Raw genomic sequence first — 22,179 nt, 5'->3', positions numbered from 1 at the left:
CAAAAAACCTGTAGAAACTTGAGTAAGATAGTTGATCTGTAAGGTCAGTCCAGTATCAATCTCTTGTAATGTTTTTAAGAATGTTGTTGTATGTTGTTCAACTTGTTTTGATACTGGTTTATCTTTAGATAATTCTTGAATAGCATGACCTGAAAATATAAAATTTACATTCAATGAGATTTTACATTTCAACCCGGCTGCCATTTAGTCGGATTCTGACTTGAGCAGTTTCCATGTACTGAAGCTAGATTATGCGATAAAGGAACTCGTTGATCATTTTTATGGGGATTATTTTTATTCTAGCATAACATGCAACATAAAAGTTGTCCAATGTAATAAATGTAGATTTGAAATTCCATCAGATATAAACCACATATTATGCCATTTGAAGCCTTCAACTTATGACTTACTGCATTTCTTGAAAATATTGTTATTGAAAGTCAGCAGGTTACTGCCATACTGCGCCCAGGCTGGCCGGCCTACAGAAAACCAGGAATGTTTCTGAATGCATAAGATTAATTAGGGCAAACACTGAAACTGGAAGGTACAGACAATGTCAGACATAATTCCCCTGTGACTGTGTTATTCTGGTAGTCTAACTGCCAGCTTGTTAGTTGCAACTAGAGAGAGAGAGAGTTTATGAGAACAGATGTGGGGAAGAGCGGTATTTTACCATATTTTCATATTGCTGCTATATAGGAACGGATAGGAACTGTCAGCAGACATCGCCTGATCAGAGACAGTCCCTAAAGGAACTAGGCGCGAAGGGGTCCTTAGCTGCGGGATGACACCAGAGAACCAGGAGAAAACCCACATGGTAGGAGTAGGACAGTAACCCTACTCCTTGTCACGTAAAAAGCGGGGAATCGAAACAACTCCACTTGTTTCAATGACAGACCTTGTGATCTAACACTTGTTAACTTAAACCATTCAGCCACTCAACCCCCCTCTTGAGCCTGCAACTACTGAACTAGTTACAAGATTTCGTACTTTCAGGTCAGCGTAATAATGATACAGACAGGGGCATCCTCGAACGATGCTTGGGAAGAGGATAGTACCCACTCTAATTTCTAAATTCAACCCTGGTAACAATCCACATTCGTGAAGTTAACATGAAGAAATGAAAATAAATCAGTCGAAATTGGACAACAAAAGCCGAAAAGGGAAAGCCAGATTTGCGTTTAGTTTTAGCCTAAAGAATTTACATGGAAGAACTTTAGAGTATTCGAAGATTAACCTGCGCTATTTATTGCAGCAAATATGTGTGTTTCTAAACGTTCTAACGTCATCATTCGATCTCTCGGCCCCGAAATTGCCATTTTTGATGTTGTCTCGAAGTTCCGGGCAGTCATTTTCCCGTTGTTCTCTGTCTTCAAAAGATACAAATCTGGATATTCGCGAGATTGTATAGGCGGCGCTACGATTTGCACCTGGAAGAAGTTACGGCTAAATCTTTTTGTTAAGGTCAGCTCAATTTTCGTCATGGTCGCTGAGATGTAAATAAGGTTAGGGCACCTAATTGTTGGCGAGATTGTAGGTTAGGGTAAGCATTAGGGCTAGGTCCAGGGTTAGGGATGGGGATAGGGCTGGGATTAGCGCTAGCCCTGCTTACATCTCGTGACGTTTGACCAAAATTGAAGTTGGCCTTATCAAAATAGACGTTATAACATTTACTCATTAATATGCCAATCAAGGTAGAATCTGGTGATTTTTATTTCCCATTCAATTTATGTTTTTGGCTACCCATTTTCTAAGATACGAGAACAAATTAACATTTTTTGTTTTAGTCCATTTTTTTGTACGAAACTGACCAGAAATGCGCGTGCGTAGTAACCCCTAAGGTCAAGCAGAAGACAGAAGAAAGTTAGACTCCAGAGTGTTGCTACGTTTTGGCAATAAACACCTTCAAAATGTTGCGGTCAGTCAAAGTTTTATCGAAGCTGGTTACGATTGCTGGTAGAGAAAATCAACATCGAATTACTGGGTAAATATGGATTGTATCAATTCAATGTTTCATTGAAAACATGAACGTAAACAACTCGACAAAAGTCGCTAACAATAAATTGTGGACTTTGGACTCTTTCATTATTCAACTACATAAAATGATGTTATGAAACTGAAACCATGCGTGAATCCATTTGAATCAAATTATTCAAACCAAATAAAAAGTCACTTATTCTTCTAAGTTGACTAACATTATTATGCTGCACTTTGTATTGATTATTATGTTCATTTTTACAGCATTTGCAGCAGTTTGGTGAATTCCAAGCGTTATGCAAGCACTGACAAGGTGAGGATAGTGAAAATATCTGACAGTTGGTTTTTATAAAAAAAAAGAAAATATATATATAATTATGTTTAATGTCAACATGTTAAGAGACATAAAAAAAAAAGAATTGTATCCTCTCAACATTTAGAAATTGTTTATCTAAAGTTTATGCAAAATAATGGTACAATTATTTGGGATTAGCCTTTAAAGACTGATTCTTATTAGCCTAAATTCAATGAGTTACAGTGCCTATATATCAATTGTGACAGGAGATAACGTTTTGTGAACTGTACCCTTTTTATAAAAAGTCTAAAGTTCATATCCTTAATTACATGTAAATATAGGCTAATACATTAATCTTGTCTTTGAGGAACCCGTTCCGCTTGACTGAATTGTTAATGAATGACTAGCTGGCTGACATACAATGTACCTACTAATAGTAATAAAAAGCAGGTTATGATATGTCAAATTAAAGGTCAGCTTTTATACAGGCCAATGAGTTGATTGCATAATTATAAGCTTGCATTATCAGCTTTTATACAGGCCAATGAGTTGATTGCATAATTATAAGCTTGCATGAATTTTAGGAAGTATTCAGACTTTCATTGGGTCTCATTAATATTTGATTTCAACTCTTTTTTTTTTTTAATCAAAAACTTTTTTTTTTTTGTCAAGCTTCCATCTTATATTTTTGAAACAATGTGCTCTTTCTTCTGTTAAAGTTTCACTTGTTTGAAATATTAAAATCTGATATCATAAGAAACAAGCTAGAAAGAAATGTGATTAAGAACAGAAAGTCAGGGTCATTAGTTAAAGGGGAAGACCAACGATTTTCAATAAGGTTTCCATAAATAATAAATATATATTTAGAAATAATCCCTCCTATAACATATGCAAAAAATAATTTGTAAGCGAGAAATTAATTTTTATTGATACCGGAAGTGACGTAGTTGGTTCGACACGCTCACTGGTCACTATAGTGAACATACAAATTTGAAGTAAGTTTAGCGCTGTATTTTGTGATCGTTTCGCCGTTTGGCAGAAAATCTGATGAAAGGTAATCTTTATTAGGATATTAAGAACAAGAACTTACGGTGTTTTGAAAGTATAATATACAACGCGTTTGTGTAAATTAAGTTTCTAAACCGGACACTGTGACACAATTTAAGCCACATGGCTAATTGTTTACATCACGTGATAGCTGGCACGTGACAGATATTAACCGAACACAAATTGGCGACCTATTCGGCTAGCGACCTATTCGACCGATCCAGCTGGCAACCTGTTCGTTGGCAACCTATTCAGAATAAATTCAACAGTCGCCCAAACTCATCTATTTTTATCAACCAATAAAATCCAACGTAACGTCTATCAAATGAAAGTAGAATATATTATCATTTATCCATTCCTTTAGCTGAGAATAGAGATGTAATTTCGCATTATCTTACAAAATTCTGGACATCCAACTAAATATATTCCGAAAGCTGATTAAATAAGCTTTCGAAATATTATTAGTTAAAGTTGGCACAATCATATTAAAGGGGTGCACTCTCATTCTGAATAGGTTGCCAACGAACAGGTTGCCAGCTGGATCGGTCGAATAGGTCCCTAGCCGAATAGGTCGCCAATTTGTGTTTGGTTAATATCTGTCACGTGCCAGCTATCACGTGATGTAAACAATTAGCCATGTGGCTTAAATTGTGTCACAGTGTCCAGTTTAAAAAATTAATTTACACAAACGCGTTGTATATTATACCTTCAAAACACCGTAAGTTCTTGTTCTTAATATCCTAATAAAGATTACCTTTCATCAGATTTTCTGCCAAACGGCGAAACGATCACAAAATACAGCGCTAAACTTACTTCAAATTTGTATGTTCACTATAGTGACCAGTGAGCGTGTCGAACCAACTACGTCACTTCCGGTATCAATAAAAATTAATTTCTCGCTTGCAAATTCTTATTTGCATATGTTATAGGAGGGATTATTTCTAAATATATATTTATTATTTATGGAAACCTTATTGAAAATCGTTGGTCTTCCCCTTTAAGTTACAATCACTGGAGCTTACAGCCCAAAGAATTAACACTCCATTATGAATGTATTTAAAATTTATTAACAACTGGTTGAAAGAATCTATTGTCCAATTAATTTGAACATGATTATCATCCATGGACAATGTATACCAGGATTTTCTTTTCTTCAGGAAACAAAATCTTTTGGTATGAATTTATTTCGAGGTCAGATAGCCACAGATCAAGTATTTCCATTTCCTGAAGGTAATTTGTTTTGGGTAAAATATTTGTAATATAATGAGTCCCACTACGGATCTTATGCTTGTCACACAAATGTGACTGTGAGACTGCAACAACAAATACAGTGGACTCCCAGGGAATTTTCTCTGCCAAAGACTTTGGATGATATTGAGTTAGAGACTTAGCTACTTTAAGTCATTCGATTTCTTAACACTTTACAAAAAGATAATGTACAAAAGTAATTAGTGTCATCTATTTATTTTGGGCTTTAGGCAACAGCCTCACGGTTTATTATCTTGTTTTCTCAGAATCATTCACAGGACCAAACAATAACATGATTATGAGAAAATAAAATTCATCTTTAAAATTATTTTCAGTTTTAAATGAAGATCAAAGACAGTTCCTTCGTGAATTGGTTGACCCTGTTGCTAAATTTTTCGAGGTGAGACAAAATATTTTTCTGTTGGAATCATTTGATTTGAACAATATTGTATTCAGATAAGATCTATGATGCATACATTGTCAAAAATGTAAGATTAAAAAACAAGCCAATGGCTTATATTAATTTGTCTGCTTATTGATAATTATAATACAAAATACAATTGCAATATGTACAGTTCATATAAATCAGTTACGTGTAAATATTTTGATTAGGGAATTTACTATTGACGTTAACACCAATTGGATGTGTGGGGTGTTGGATGGCCGAATGGTTTGCATGTGCACGCTGTTTCATAAGGCCTGTCATTGAGTCAACTGGCATGGTTTCGATCCACCGGTTGTACATTATGCAAGAGCTAAATCTGCCTATTGCAGGTCTTTCTTTAGGCCTGACATGTTATCTAAATTATTAATTAGACATTAATTAACCTATCCAGGACATAATCAACTCTAGATGTCATCGCTAGCCTGCAATATTTACTGGATTAGGATCCGATCTGCTGCTCGACGCTCATTCATGATTAAATTAAAAAAATGGATAATCGAGACTATGTTTTTTATTGTACCTACTAGGCCAAAAATTTAATCACTAAATTCTCGGTTCAGAATGGATCAATTTGACTGAAAGCAAATTCCCTGTACATTATCTAGTTCTTAACTATTATAGTGAGAACTGCCAGCACTTTATCTAATGGGGGATCACATGGCTAAGTGGGTAAGACGCTGGCTCGCTAGCCTGGAAGTCGGGTGTTCGATCCCTGCAATGGCCGAGAAAGTTCATCCAGATTTTCCGGTGTGGTTTCCCCTTGTCAGTGATGCAGGACGGAGGGCCTGACAAGGACAGCTGTCTAGTCGTTCGGATGGGACGAAAAACCGAGGTCCCGTGTACACATTGACGTGCAAAATTTCCCTCATAGCACACTGTATGGCGTATATGCCCGTCTTCATTAGCCCAGTTTAGGAGCAGAACAGTAGGACGTTAAACCCCATTTCATTTCATTTCTTTATCTTATCTCCCATATTGTATCATTAATATGTTTGATTATTTCAGGAACAAAATGATGCGTTAAAAAATGATTCTATAGAGAAGGTTGATGATGTATCGATGGAAGGATTAAAAGCAATGGGAGCTTTTGGTTTACAAGTTCCACAGGATCTAGGTATGTTCACACTACAATACAATTACTACCCCAATCAATAGGTTGTTTAGGAGTAGGGTCGCCCGTCCAACCTCGTGGGTTTTCTCCGGGTCCTCCGGTTTCCTCCCACTGCTAAAGACCCCTACGCGCAAGCGAATTATTGAAATAAAATTAAACCATATGTTAGTCCCGAAATGACCTAGTTTGTGTCGAGTGGACGTTAAACCCCATTTCTCTCTCTCTCTCAATAGGTTGTTTGGGCATTGGGTGGTCTAGCGGTCAAATGCATGCAGTTTAGATTTTAAGGTTTGTTATTGAGTCAAGTAGCCTTGTTTCACCTGTCCAACCACGTGGGTGTTCTCAGGTTTCCTCCCACTGCTATAGACTCCTACGCATAAGTGAATTATTGAAAGAAAATTGAACCATTTTTACAAATTTTTAAAAAAAGATATGACAATGAATGTGAAAGAAATTAGTGGTAGATAACACAAGATTAAATGTTACCCTACTTACAGTGATATTTATATCAGTATTATTAAATATCCAATAAGTTTTTATTAATTTCTTGTGTTTGTATTAAAACAGGTGGACTTGGTTTATGTAATACACAGTATGCTAGATTAGTAGAAATTGTTGGTGCACATGATTTAGGTGTTGGTATTACTCTTGGTGCCCATCAGGTATGTTATAAATACTGCAATGATAATGATGAATCTTTAAGCTGAACTCATTCCATGCAAACAGTATGTTCATGGCACAGGATTCTTCAGCTCTTTGATTCAGAAACAGTGTTTATAGTTCACTGGTATGACTCAAACAGTGGGGTGGATTGCTGAATGGTTAACGTGTACTCGTTGAATCATAAGGTCTGTCATTGAATCAACTGCTGTAGTTTCGATTTCCCGCTTGTACGTGACAAGTTTGTGTTGAGTGATAATTTTCTATGTAAAACTTGAAGAGAAAGCCCTGCTTCAGATGCAATTGTTGATATGAAATAATAATTACTGAAATATGATCTCTTTGGTTGTATATTGGGATTACAAGGTGGGGTTTGGATGGCGGAATGGTTAGTACATGCGCACAATATCAGAAGGTCTGTCATTGAGTCAACTGGCGTGGTTTCGATTCCCCGGTTGTATGTGACAAGGGGTAGGGTCGCCTGTCAAACCTTGTGGATTTTCTCTGGGTCCTCCGGTTTCCTCCCACTGTTAAAGACCCCTACGCGCAAACGAATTATTGAAATAAAATTGAACCATGCGTTAGTCCCAAAATGACCAAGTTTGTGTCAAGTGGATGTTAAACCCCATTTCTCTCTCTCTCTCCCATAATTCAGGTGAGCGATTAAATCTATTTGGGTTTACGTTAGAGCAAGTGATCGCCTGGATTAAAGTTCTGTTCTTAATATCGAAATTGTATTGTTCATGGTTATGTATGTTTCAGTCTATTGGCTTCAAAGGTATTTTATTGTTTGGTTCGCCAGAACAGAAAGCAAAATATTTACCCAAACTAGCTTCAGGAGAAACTATGGCTTGTTTTTGTTTAACTGAACCACAGAGTGGATCTGATGCCAGTGTAAGTGCTAAATTTTTCTGATAATATTTTTAAAATATTTTTTTAAATATGCGAATTTCGATTCAGTAGCATAGTTGAAAATGATTTGTTTTACACCCCACATAAACTTACCTGAAATGAAATGAAAATGGGGTTTAATGTCCTATTGTTCTGCTAATGAAGATAAGCATATGCCATACAGTAGTGTGCAATGAGGGAAATTTTGCCCTGGCAACGGCACTATAGCCTACTCTTATATCAAATTTCAATTGCCACAGAACCTTTTACGAGCATGCCAAGGTATACACGAAACCTTAGTTTTTCATCCCATCCGAATGACTGGACAGCTGTCCATGTCAGGCCCTCCGTCCTCCATCACTGACAAGGGGGTAACCACACTGGAAAATCCTGATGAACTTTCTTGGCCAATGCAGGGATCGAACAACATCCAGGCTAGCGAGCCAGTGTCCTACCCACTTGGCCACCGTGGCTCCCTAAACTTATCTATGGACTAAGGTTAAAAAGTCTTCAAATTAAACAAGTATAGACATATTTTAGTATCAGAAAATAAAACTGGTAAATTTGAGGTGCATAACTTAATTCTGCTGTATGAAAATGGCTGCCATTTTACCAATTAACATATACAAATTTTATTGTTATTACATTTATTGCAGGCTTATATTTTAAGTTTTGGGGGTTCAAATATTAATCTTGAGGAATATATCTTTAAATGAATAGGGGGGTGTGGATGGCCGAATGGTTAGCACGTGTGCGCTGCATCATAAAGTCTGTCATTGAATCAACTGGCGTTGTTTTCGATTCCCTGGTTGTACGTGACAAGGAGTAGGGTTGCCTGCTCAACATTGTGGGTTTTCTCTGGGTCCTCCGGTTTCCTCCCACTGCTAAAGAATTATTTAAATAAAATTGAACCATATGTTAGTCCCAAAATGACCTAGTTTGGGTTATTGAACCCCATTTCTCTCCCTCTCTCTTTAAATGAATATTATATTTTGTGTACAGTATTTATATAAACACCTGTATATTATATTTGTAGTCAATTAGATGCCGAGCTGTATTATCAGACGATGGTAAACATTATATTTTAAATGGTTCCAAGATCTGGATCAGTAACGGCGGTTTATCAGAAATATTCACTGTCTTTGCTCAGGTAAAAAAGAAATTGGTTATTTGGCTGTATTTGGTAATTGTTTTGTGTTTTTTTACAAGCAAACTTAAAGGACTTTTTGGCTTTTAGATTGATAATTTAGACCATAATCATTTCATATAGATTTCACTTTTCATAGATATTGATGATAAAGTATTACATGAGTAGTGATTATGTTTTAAAAAGCTAACTTTTCATATATCTTACAAAAAATCTAGGTTCTTGTAGTCTTATGGTTTTATTACTCTTATAAAGCAGGAGCTGCAACAGTATCTCTTGTTTCCGTAAAAGGATTAAAAAAGCTGAGTCTCAATATCATCCAAAGTCTTCGACATTGAAAACACAAATTATTTGTCAATTTAAATCAACATTGATGTTGTGATCTTACCGGGAAAAGATGGGCTTCTGATATCCAATATTTAAGACAAAATAAACATTTTACGATTGGTACACGAATCGTGTACCATAAGGCGTTTCAGCTCCATTTGTAACAAGTGACTAGAAGAATGAGGCTAGACATATTCCACAAGTCATGTCAAATGGTGATGCCATGTGCAATAAATACTATCGGTGTAGTGGAAAAACCAGATGCTAGAGATAACCATTCGATTAAGACTTCTGGCATATTTCGCCGAACATAACTGATTAGAAATTATAGTGAAAACAGAAACAACTGAATGTTAATCAGTTTATATACATTTATTTTGCATTATTATTTGCATTGCGACCCATTTGTGCTAATTTCTAGGTCCCAAATATTAGCGATTTAGCTCCTTTAAGATCAGATATTCCTCATATTTTTGATTAATTTAATAGATATTGAAAATTGTTGTTAGTTATATTTTGTTTGTATTATTTTATTACAGACCCCAGTGAAAGATGCTAAAACAGGTGAAACTAAAGATAAAGTGACAGCGTTTATTGTAGAACGATCATTTGGTGGTGTTACTAGGTATTGTTTCGTTATTCCAATATTATATCAAAATATTCTTACGACCTGACAATGTTTATACAGATCCAAAGTTATTGTATTGAGAATAGTGTTGGATTATTATAATTTTGTTTCGGATGTGGCAGGAAATGATTCCTTTTGGCGAACAAAGAAGAATCACAGTAAAAATTAGACTATAAGGATTCAAAAATAGCCTTAGAACTGAGATGGGGGAGGAAAGCCTTATTTTTATATTAGTTGTGTATAGGATCTGCTAGTAACGGATAGAGACCAGAGCTGATAAGAATCTGTTACTTAAGTAACTACCATTATATTAATACCAACACTAAGAGGACACACTGAATTTATTGAATTTATTTTATAATTTTAGTGGTCCACCAGAGAAAAAGATGGGTATAAAAGCCTCGAATACAGCTGAGGTTTATTTCGAAGACGTTAAGATTCCAGTAGATAATGTTCTAGCTGGTGAGTATGGCTTTAACTTTTATACCTGTCAAAAACAATATTTATTCCTATGAAGCAGCATACTCCTTGCAGTGTTTCATTTGATTAGACCTAATCCCACTAAACACTGCTGTAATGGAAGCAAATTTCTGTTCCAAATTATGACTGGTCAATAGTCTGATTAACAACCTATACCTAACTGTGTAACAATATCATTCAGGTTTAAACAGAGTTCAAAATATGTTTACATAACGTTACGTCATGACTCATGAAATTTAGCCAGTGCATAGCAGAATATTGCAGAAAACTAATTGCATGACAAACGAGGCTATCAAAACGGCTACAATGTAAACAATACTGTTTAGAGACGAACAATACTTTTTAATACCTTAAATCACTGTCCAAAGTTTTAGGGAAGACCCCAGTTTAAACAAAGGGCTGTCATCTTGCTGTACTTGGGATAGATTTGATTGAACGGGAAGAATAGACACACTCCCTCAAAAGCTCAAGTATCAGAAGTCAATCCAGCAATGGCCAGCGATGGATTTCTCAGGCCGTTGCAATATTTATTCCTATGAAGCAGGAGCTAAGATGTTCCTCATATTTTTGATTTATGTAATGAATAATGAATATTTTAGGTGAAGGAGGTGGGTTTAAAGTAGCTATGAATATATTAAATAATGGTAGATTTGGTATGGCTGCTGCTCTATCTGGTACCATGAAATATTGTATACAGAAATCTGTAAGTTATTTCTTGTTATATATTACAGCAATCAATCTGATTAAAACACAGATCCTATTTCGTTTCGTTTTTTATCCTTTAAAATTATGGGTTACTTGCCTTTACTACACTAGGATCTGGAAGATTTGTTATATAACCTGCGTTCTTGTTGATGTTGGAGATCAGCCAATGAAATGGTCTGTTGCAGTGACTTCTTGGCGTGCGATGCAGGGAACTCTTGGTATTCCACTAGAAACATTAACGCTGATTGGTTAATCATATGTCTGATGTCATGTGGTCAAAAGCCGCTCGTATGACCCCTGGCGCGACCTTCCACTACAACTGGTCAGATCTTCATGTAGTAGAATTCATTGAAGGTGTAAAAAAACGGAACAAAATATAGATCTGTATTTTAATCAGATTGTAAGGCAATATCATTGAGTCGACTGGAGTGGTTTCGAATCCCCGGATGTATGTGACAAGGAGTAGGGTTGCCTGTCCAACCTTGTGGGTTTTCTCCGGGTCCTCCGGTTTCCCCCCACTGCTAAAGATCCCTATGCGCAAGCGAATTATGTAAATAAAATTAAAAACCATATGTTAGTCCCGAAATGACCTTGTTTGTGTCGAGTGGACGTTAAACCCCATTTCTCCCTCTCTCTTGCTATAATAGTTTAAAAACAGATTATGAAAAATGAATATATTGGAACTTTTAGTCAAGTTTCTTTATTTTGTTTGAAGTTTTGACAAAATATAGTGTAGGTAGTTTATTATCGTAGCAACAGTACTTGACAATTGAGACTAACTCTGGATTACGTATTTGATCATTAAACTCTTGAATCGCTGCTGTGTTCTAATCTACATAATGCATCTTTAATTGTTTTGGTAATCTAGATGTTGATCAAGGTTGTTATTAGTATCAACATTGTGTTAAATTTGATATAATGTTTTATTTATAGATTGAACATGCATCTACAAGAACTCAGTTTGGACAGAAAATAGATTCATTTGGTTCTATACAAGAGAAGATAGCTAGAATGACCATGTTACAATATGTTACCGAGGTATGTTTATCCAGTCCTTTGTCAACATTACTAGCCATATTGTAATATTGTAAATATTTTCTGTTCTGTTCACCTGTGTTAAAGCATACCAAACTCTAAGGAACTAGAATTTATCACATCTGGCCCTGAGTTCTCAAAGCATTCTCAGACTTAAAAATTTACTCGACTTTCAACCACCGTTTATGAGAAATATCATTGATCCAGAAACACAAAACTTTGCACATAGTTTCTTATTGATGTATTTGATACATTAAAACAACAACAGTTTTATAAAGGGCTATATTTTAGTTAAAATTAGACAAACAACCTGATGTTAACTTAGAGCTGTAAGTACTCGTGTTAAAGGAGTTAAGTCTCTTAACTCAATATTTTCCATAATATTTGAAATTAAAAACAGAAATCAGAATTCAATATTAGTCCTAATATCCAATATTTAAGACACAATGAACGTTTTAAAATATGGTACACGAGTCGTGTACCATATCGTTTCAGGCGCAAAACCAACGAACAAAGAAAAACATATCCTAAATTACAATGCGGCAGTAAATAGTAATGGCTGATTCACAAATAATAAAATAATAATAAAAAGAATCCTTGAAGAATGGGTTAATATAGGCGCAAACGATTGTTGTTCAATTTGGACTGTTCGCGTATTTCACCAAACATAATTGATCAGAAAAATTGAATATAAATCACTTTATATATACACTCATATTACATTAATATGTGCTGTTAGAACCATTTGTGGTTCCAAAAAAATAAAGCCATACGCCCTTTAATCATTTTAGCATTTAATGCATTTAAATTTACATTTTAACAAATTTTGTCTATTACTTATACTGAGATGTTTATGGTGAGGTTGGTTTGTTAAATGTATAATATATGTTTCAGTGTATGGCTTATATGATATCTGGTAACATGGATCAAGGATCAACAGAATTTCAGATTGAAGCTGCTATCAGTAAAGTATTTGCTTCAGTAAGTAATCTGAAGATGGACACCTTTTGTCCGTAACATCTAATCAATAAACCTGTTTATTCTAACCATGGAGTTCATCTAATCTAAACTGGTTATAGGGGTTGCATCTCGTTATATATCGTTGTCTTTCTGAATCCCTTATGTATTGCTGAGATCCCGGTATAGATGTCCCCCAATCACTAGTCTCAAGCTATCCTAGATCTCACCTTACGAGAGTTTTGTTTGTCTTCTACTCCTTTTATCTTTTAATCTTTATAAATTATTTCGTGGACAATTCTGGCATTTAAAATCATGAAATCTGGCACATAAATACTAAAATACTGGACTATGTAAAAGTTATATCCACTTTGATCTCCAGCGGGGTGGGTGGGTGGGTGTGGGATGGCCGAATGGTTAGCATGTGCACGCTGTATCATAAGGTCTGTCATTGAGTCACCTGGTGGGGTTTCGATTCCCCGGTTGTACGTGACAAGGAGTAGGGTCGCCTGTCCAACCTTGTGGGGTTTCTCCGAGTTCTACGGTTTCCTCCCACTGCTAAAGACCCCTACGTGCAAGCGAATTATTGAAATAAAATTGAACCATGTGTTAGTCCCGAAATGACCTAGTTCGTGTTGAGTGGATGTTAAACCCCATTTCTCTCTCTCGTTCATCTTGATTGAAAATACCAATATATTGTAATTTGACGAATCTCAGTAAGTAAATTAATTGTTGCTAGATGGTATGATCGCGTTTGGCGCAATATAGCCCTGTTGGAGCTGATGTGCCATAAAACATTTCATTCATTCATTGTATAATCGTGTATTTTCATAGTATTTGTTTGTTTTCAGGAAGCTGCTTGGTTCTGTGCTGATGAAGCTATTCAGATTCTTGGTGGTATGGGCTACATGAAGGTAAATTGAATGATACTGATACCTGAAACTTGACCTAAATTTGTGACCCGTTCACACAAAACCAGGCTCTTGTCGCACAACTAAAAAGAATTGCATTTTTGGAAAGCTTAGGCTGTGGACTATTCAAATATGCTGCCAGCTCAATTTTTATAAAAATGACCAAGAGTCTGGTTTTGTGGGAGCCGCTCATATTTTATCTTTATTAAGTCCAATGTACGACACAAAAGTTGACCTACAGTCAGTTAAAAAATACTATCATTCCAATACCATCAGTAACCTTCATAAAATTAAATACAAATTAACACTGTCTAAAATAGGAGTTATAGGTTCTGCTCTCACTAAAATAAAGATTATTTCAGTTAATTTTTTTCAAAGATCTTCCTTTTGAAATGATATATTTAGTACATATTTTAACTTATTAGTTATTTTAATCACAATTTTTCAGGAATGTGGTTTAGAGCGTGTTATGAGGGATATTCGTATTTTCCGTATTTTTGAGGGAACCAACGATATTCTAAGATTATTTGTCTCATTAACAGGAATTCAGGTAAGTTTAAACTTTATGAAAATATGATATTCCATTAAAAACATAGCCTGGATCATTTCATGAATAACAATAACAGGGTAATTTTTAATTAATGCACATGCATGTGCAGGAGGGAGCCACAGTGGATAACTGGGTATGAAAATGAAAATGGGATTTAACGTCCTACTGTTCTGCTCAGACTGGGCTAATAAAGACAGGAAGTGGGTAAGATGCTGGCTTGCTAGTCTGGAGGTCACGTGTTATCCCTGCATTGGTCGAGAAAGTTCATCAGGATTGTCTGACGTGGTTTCCCCTTGTAAGTGGTGCAGGAAGGAGGGCCTGACAAGACCAGCTGTCTAGTCCTTTGGATGGGATGAAAAACCGAGGTTCTGTATTGATGTGTACGTTAAAAATCTCATGGCAGTTGGAATTTGATATAAAAGTAGGCCATAGTGCCACTGCCCGGGCAAAATTTCCCTTCTAGCACACTGTATGGCATATGCCCATCTTCATTACCCCAGTTGAAGCAGATCAGTAGGACGTTAAACCCCATTTCATTTCATTTTGCATGTGGAGGTTCGTTGAAGTATAAGGAACACTGTATGCTAAAGTATGTAAATCAGACGATAAAATGTAAGAATACCACACCTTTAACAATGTCTTGGTTAATATTGAATTATCATGAAAATACTTCATGTCGAAATTAATTCTTATTCAAAGATACCTATTATTTCCATTTGGTATTATTTTAATTTTTTAGTATGCTGGAAGTTCATTAAAAGAATTACAGAAAGCAATGAAGAATCCTGCAGCTAATCTTGGTCTGATCTTTGGTGCTGGATCCAAGAGAGCCATGAGGTAAAAAAACTGTTACGTGATAAAAATTGCTAGATATCAGGACTGTGCACGCTGTATCATCAGGTCTGACATTGAGTCAACTGGCGTGGTTTTGATTCCCCGGTTGTATGTGACAAGGAGTTGGGTCGCCTGTCCAACCTCGTGGGTTTTCTCCGGGTTCTCCAGTTTCCTCCAACTACTAAAGGCCCCTACGCGCAAGCGAATTATTGAAATAAAATTGAACCATATGTTAGTCCCAAAATGACCTAGTTTGTGTTGAGTGGACGTTAGAGAGAGCAAGAGAAAGGGTTTAACATCCACTCGACACAAACTACTTCATTTCGGCGACGAACATATGGTTCAATTTTATTACAATAATTCGCTTGTGAGCAGGGGTCTCTAGCAGTGGAAGAACATGTGGTTCAATTTTATTACAATAATTTGCTTGTGTATAGGGATCTTTAGTAGTGGAAGGAGACGGAGGACCTGGAGAAAACCCACGAGGTTTGACATGCAACCCTGTGTAAAATAAGAACCAGTAGGTTACTGTAGTTGGTGTAGAATTTAAATACTACATTATTTATAGTTTGTATAAATTTTGTTTTTAATTTATTATAGAATGGTTGGTATGAGTACTGGTGAATCTTTAACACAGTATGTAGCACCAGAACTCTCCGATTCTGCTACCAAGGTATGTTACTATATTTAACTTCTTTATCTATACTGCATGCTCTTACCATAGGAACTCCACAAATACTCGTTCATCAACACAATATTTTGGTCATTTTGAGACTAACATATAATACTTTTATTTCAATGTTTCGGTGTGTAATACAAGAGGGAAGAATTGTACTTGGGACAGCAGCATTTCTCTCTTTTTATATTTTCTATATTCAAGTGTCAAGGGTTCTGTTACATGCACTACAATTTATACACATGACCTCAGTTTTTCATCCAATCCAAATGACTAAATACATTTAACTTGTTGGCTTTTCAAAGCCAATCTTAAAAAATTTAAAGATTCTATTATTAATGCTTTACCAAGTAATTCTGATGAAGAATAAGAGCAAGTTAGGATAAATGGTACTCATTACATTTGTTAATAAATCTATTTGTATTAAAAATACAAGTCCTAAGAGACAGTTTAGATTGTTACCTAGGGGGAGAAATTTGTAGAGACAGTATGCATTACGCGTGTGATATACGTTGTAGACTTCTCCTGAAGTTCTGCTGAATAACTTCTTATGAAATAACTATGTCCATAAAAGTGTAGTTTATCAAATATTGAGCTCAGGACAAAAGCTAGAAAACTTGTTAAAAAAGACACAAGTTAACTGAATGCATGTTTTACTGAGTTAATTAGTTCCAAAATAAAATTTGGGTTGTCAAAATAATTTATAGTTATTGCCATTAACCATAATTTGAATTAGTTTAGTTTATAAATGAATAGAATATTTACAGTATTTTGTGTTTTGTTCTTCAGGCATCTAAAGCTATTGAAGAATTTGGAGCCACAGTAGAGTACCTGTTAATCAAGTATAATAAAAAGATTATTGGTAAGAAATTTAATTTTCTTTCATACAAGATATTTTGGTAACGCCTTAGCACAATAATTAAATAACAGATTCATCTTTCACAATATTGTTGTTTGCAAGGGATTAAAAAGATACAATTTCATGCTGCATTATCACGATTTGTCTTTTGCGAAATTTTCAATTCATCATACATATTTGCAATTTGATTAAAATACATATCCTATTTCGTTCCGTATTTTATTGTTCAAAATTTTGTTTTACTTGTCTTTACTACACTAGGATCTGGAAGAATTGTTATATAACCCGCGTTCTATTTGATGTGAGGGATTAGCCGATGAAATGGTCTGTTGTGGCGAGTTCTTGCCGTGCAGTGCACGGAACTGTGGGTAGCCAACTAGAAACATCAATGCTGATTGGTTAATTAAATGTCTGACGTCATAAGGTCAAAAGCCGCTCGTGTGACCCCTGATGCGACCTCCCACTACAGTTAGTCAGATCTTCTTGTAATGTAGGCCATCGAAAGTATAAAAACAAAAACGAACGAAATATAGATCAGTATTTTAATTAGATTGATATATTTGTACCTGTTTTATGGGAAAGATATTATTTTTTAGAAATTCAACTTTCACAATATTGTAGTTTGTGTCAGTTTGGGTGAGTTAAGTGGTGTGGTTTCGATTCCCCGGTTGTACGTGACAAGGAGTAGGGTAGCCTGTCCAACCTTGTGGGTTTTCTCTGGGTCCTACAGTTTCCTCTCACTGCTAAAGACACATATGGCGCAAGCAAATTTTTAAAATAGAATTGAACCATATGTTAGTCCCAAAATGACCTATTCTGTGTTAAGTGGACGTTAAATCCCATTTCTCTCTCTCTTTTTGATAAAATTTCACCATCTGTCCTGGTTTCACAAAACATTCTCAGACTTAAGTTAAGAATTTACTCAAAATTGTTTGCCCAATTTAAACTGAAATTTATGTGCAATTTTTTGTGTTTCTGGATCAAAAGTATTTCTCATTAACAGTGATTGAAAGTTGAGTAAATTCTGAACTTAAGTCTGAGAATGCTTTGTGAAATCGGGCCCAGAACTCACATTGTTTGAATGGATCCATTTTAATTTCAATGTTTTTTTATTATATGTTTTCAGATGAACAGTTTTTATTAAACAGATTAGCTAACTCAGCGATTGATATTTACTCCATGGTGTGTGTATTATCGCGAACAACTAGAAGTATAAGTGAAAAACATCCATCTGCCCAACATGAAACCGACATTGCCAATATCTGGTGTGATGAGGTAGATACATTGTTTTTTCAAAAGTGATTTGATCGTTAAATCAGTTATTTTACCACTGAATGGGAGAGTTGAATATCACATCTCATGTAATTAAAAAAAAAATAACATGGATCAAAAAGTCAAATTCATGTTTAAGAGAACATAAAATGATTATTTTGAGTTAAATAATGTCTTTAACGAGGGACAGTCCAATTAGGGAAGTGCTATAGAGTCTGGGGGGTTGGATAGCCAAATGGTTAGTGTATGCGCCTTTTGTCATAAGGTCTGTCATTGTGTCAACGAGTGTGGTTTTGATTCCTCGGTTGTAGGGTCGCCCTGTCCAACCTCATGGGTTTTCTCCGGGTCCTCCTGTTTCCGGGTCCTCTACATGCAAGTGTCATAGAGTAATGCCACCTTTCATTGAACAGTTCCCTCCCCTTTTGATTTTTATTGGAGTCCTCGGGAGTTATCTCCCATGTGTGTGTGGAATCTTTTGTACTTCCAGAGGTTGAATAAAACATGGCCTATCTTCTTACATGTGGTTTTGAGATGCAATACATTTTAATCCGTGTCATCCAAGGTGAACCAGAGAACTACCCACACACAGAACACAAGCATTTATTGAAATAAAATTGTACATAATGGTGTTAGTGTTGGAATGAACAAGTTTTTGTCACTCTCCCATACTAAATGCTAATTGTTTTTTGTTTTTTTTTCTGTTTTACAGGCTGCCACCAGGATAAATACAAATTTAAGTGATATCAAAGATTCAGGAAATCTAAAAAATTATGATAAACTTGCTCAAATTTCACGAGACGTTGTCAGCAATGGAGGACTCTATCAACGACATCCTCTAGGATTTTAAAAGAAACTAGCAAATTAATTAATGAATTAATAAAAAAAAAAGAACAAAAGGGATATAACTGATTATAATGCGTGTGTGTTTTGTGTGGGAGAAGCAGTTAACATATCTTTATTAGTTGTGAATATTAGATAGAGAAGATGTAATTCAAGAAACATTTTTAGGGCTATTGTCAACAGTGTTATTCACACTAATTGTAGTCATCTAGTTCCACTGAATAAAAGAGTGATACTAGTATATAGGTTAAATGTGAGTTTACGAGAAGTTGTATCTGATTAGTTATTTACAATATTTCTACTGGGCTACTTTTATGAAATTAGCTGTATTAAATTATTTACATTCACAGAAAGATAAAGCACCTTTAAATTGATGCAAACTTTATATTATTTATTAAAAGCTTATTTATACCTTTATGATAAAAGCTTGATTATTGCAATTATTACTTTATGCATAAATTTGGATTCTTTTGATAATTCCCACTTTCATTTTAATTGTTGATTGATTGAAAGTTGTGAATATGATAGGTGTAGCTATTCTGTGATATAGAATACTTAAATGTAAATAGAGATCTATATACATGTTGCATTAAAATAAAGCATGACATTTTTCTACCTGTTGAATACCTGTAGTTGCATTACTCGTTATCATGTTAATATCTTTAAAAGGGCATATTTGAGATTGTTGAATGACATATTATAATTATAACCACAACATTAATGAAATGTTTATATTCTCGCCACTTGATAAATCATAGATTGATAAAAAAACCAACTAATATTCATACCTACATGTATGTCGCTCATTAGGTTTAAATGGCAATGACCCTGTATACATAATCTGGTATATTATTAACGCTTCGTTTCATTATCATTTCTTGTTAAGTTCACTCAGACAGAACCATTAAATTCTAAGGACTGTAACATTTGAACAGCTATGGGTTTTTACCATCGAAATCTGGTCGAAAGCTTTCGGTTAGGTTGTATGTTAGACCTTGTTGTTAATTGCAAGTGGTTGCTAATAAAGAAAATACACAGGTAGTCTCTTACTAGATTTGGACAAAATCAGAGGAGCTTTATATACCAGTAAATGACAAGTTGTTGGCACAGTGAGCTTGTCAATAAATTAATGAAGACTCCAACCTGGCTTTGATTTCTACTGCAACCTAAGAAAAGAAAAGATAGAAACTGACGTAAGAAAGACCGATCAACAGATATTATTAGTACTGTATCGTAACTACATGTAGTGTGTTCAGTACTTTAAAAAGAACATGGAAGACAGAACATGCATTTTTGGTTACGTTGAATATTGTTTAAGAAGTGAAATGAACCAACTACTAACATAGGGATTCTCAACCAGATCTTCCTAAGTGTGCAGCGAAATTTTTAACGTCACACTAAGAAAATGTGCAAAACCATGTGATCCCAACTGAGTATTCACTAGTGTCTAGCTGTGTTTCTATTTAGTTTGAGTCATTCGAGTCTATGACTAGTCTGTGTCTAGGATTGAATGCCCTCTATGACTTGGCATGTTTTTATTTTGCAAAATTCAAATATTTTTCATATATATTTAGCTAGGTGTGCTGCTATTTTTTTCATGTGTTCCAAGGTTTGCCATTGGCAAAAAAAAGGTTGAGAACCACTGTACTAACTCCACCTCTAGAATAGGGCACTTACTATACAAAACACATCAATGCATTATTAGCCAAGTTGAAGATATTATATTATAAAGAACATTTTGTTAAAAATTTCAAGATAAGTTGAAGACCTTTTCCACTTGTCTTGATTATTAAGGATAGTTAAACATACATTATGCAAGAGCTAAATGAAATGTTATTTAAATTATTAATTAGACATTAATTAACTTATTCAGACCATAATCAACTCTTGATGTCATTGCTAACCTGCGATCTTTGGCGGATTGGAATACATTTTTTGAAAAATAATTAAATGTAAAAATGGATAATTGAGACTTTGTTATTTATTGTGCCGACTAATATCTCGGTTCAGAATGGAGCAATTTTCAGCATATTCTCTTTACTTTATCTATTTTGTAACTTTTATAGCGAGAACTATCAGCTATTTATCTAATCTCCCATAATGCCCCTGTAAGTTACGTGTAGCACATTGTTTCAATTTACGATCCGATTGTTAGCCGACATTTTTTATTTTCAATACTTTATCTAGTGCATATTTTGTTATTTTCTAACATATACTGATGTGAATATTTTTACCATCATTAGATATATATGTATTATAAAATTATCGTTAAGATAGAATATTGTTTTTTTTATTTCCATATAACTCAGGTAAAAGTTGAGAAAACTATAAATATTATGAATAAAAATGAGCAATGCTGTCAATGCAATCTGTAAAATAAACCATGTATATGTTTTTATGTATTTCGAAATAACCGAATATTTAATATAAAGACTCTTTTGAATTTAGTGGCGTTTTTTTTTATGGGATATTTTGGACTGAATGAATGAAATGAGGGTTAAAGGCCAACTTTTCTGTACTAACCCTGCACCAATGATATGAAATGTAATGTGGTTTAATGTCCTACTGTTCTGCTCCTATGCTGGGCTAATGAAGACGGGCATACGCCATACAGTGTACGATGAGGGAAATTTTGCCCGGGCAGCGGCACTATTGCCTACTCTTACATCGAATTCCAACTGCCAAGGTATCTTTTACGTGCATTCCAATGTATACACGGGACCTCGGTTTTTCGTATCATCCGAAGGACTAGACAGCTGTCCTTGTCAGGCCCTCCGTCCTGCATCACCGACAAGGGGGAATCACGCCGGAAAATTCTGGATAAACTTTCTCGGCCAATGCAGCAACGACTAGGCACCACCGACAAGGGGGAATCCAGGAATTCTCGGACATCAGGATTGAAGCCCAGTCCTCTGATTTAGATTATTAGCTGTGTTCGGTACAAATTTTGCATTTATAATTTGCGAATAGTGAAATACAGCATGCAATCTCCCGTATCTTGATAGTACAGAGGTCCAGATCTGAAAAAGATAGGTTGCCAGGCAACGAAACATACGCCCTCAGCAGCTAAATCGTCCGGGCAGTCAACAACAGTTGTCGCATATACTTACTTTTTTCGGTAATGAAACATTTATAATACACTAAAATCTGATTAAGAGCAACAACTCATGAAGTAATTATCAGAAAACCATTAGAATTTGTTTGGTTTTTATAAAGTTCATTGATACTTTTACTGTAAATCTTACCGCATACCTTAATCCCATCCCAAAGACTGGTCAGGTATC

At 35.1% G+C, this 22,179-nt stretch overlaps 1 protein-coding gene across 1 annotated transcript; it reads left to right on the top strand.

The window, feature by feature from the left end:
- The first annotated feature begins 1,810 nt into the window (after positions 1 to 1,810).
- Positions 1,811 to 21,336, top strand: LOC126815130 (very long-chain specific acyl-CoA dehydrogenase, mitochondrial). The gene is made up of 20 exons (XM_050540673.2): positions 1,811 to 1,984; positions 2,242 to 2,290; positions 4,477 to 4,549; positions 4,903 to 4,967; positions 6,018 to 6,126; positions 6,691 to 6,785; positions 7,546 to 7,677; positions 8,711 to 8,824; positions 9,688 to 9,773; positions 10,144 to 10,238; positions 10,856 to 10,959; positions 11,895 to 11,999; positions 12,891 to 12,977; positions 13,805 to 13,867; positions 14,313 to 14,414; positions 15,154 to 15,251; positions 15,849 to 15,921; positions 16,714 to 16,786; positions 17,910 to 18,058; positions 18,765 to 21,336. Exons 1-20 carry the CDS (start codon positions 1,911 to 1,913, stop codon positions 18,900 to 18,902), a joined length of 1,884 nt encoding a protein of 627 aa, XP_050396630.1. The 5' UTR covers positions 1,811 to 1,910; the 3' UTR covers positions 18,903 to 21,336.
- The last annotated feature ends 843 nt before the right edge of the window (positions 21,337 to 22,179 follow it).

This window comes from Patella vulgata, chromosome 1, assembly GCF_932274485.2.
Source record: "Patella vulgata chromosome 1, xgPatVulg1.2, whole genome shotgun sequence".
Classification (NCBI taxonomy): Eukaryota; Metazoa; Mollusca; class Gastropoda; family Patellidae; genus Patella; species Patella vulgata.
This window is presented reverse-complemented; position numbering and strand designations above follow the sequence as displayed.

What these genes read in the sequence shown, in the direction of transcription:
- LOC126815130 (XM_050540673.2), top strand. Translation starts at nt 1,911, where the DNA reads ATGTTGCGGTCAGTCAAAGTTTTATCGAAGCTGGTTACGATTGCTGGT. An exon ending in AGTATTTCCATTTCCTGAAG is followed by an intron (nt 4,550 to 4,902) that starts GTAATTTGTTTT and finishes AATTATTTTCAG; the next exon opens with TTTTAAATGAAGATCAAAGA. An exon ending in TCTCCGATTCTGCTACCAAG is followed by an intron (nt 15,922 to 16,713) that starts GTATGTTACTAT and finishes TTTGTTCTTCAG; the next exon opens with GCATCTAAAGCTATTGAAGA.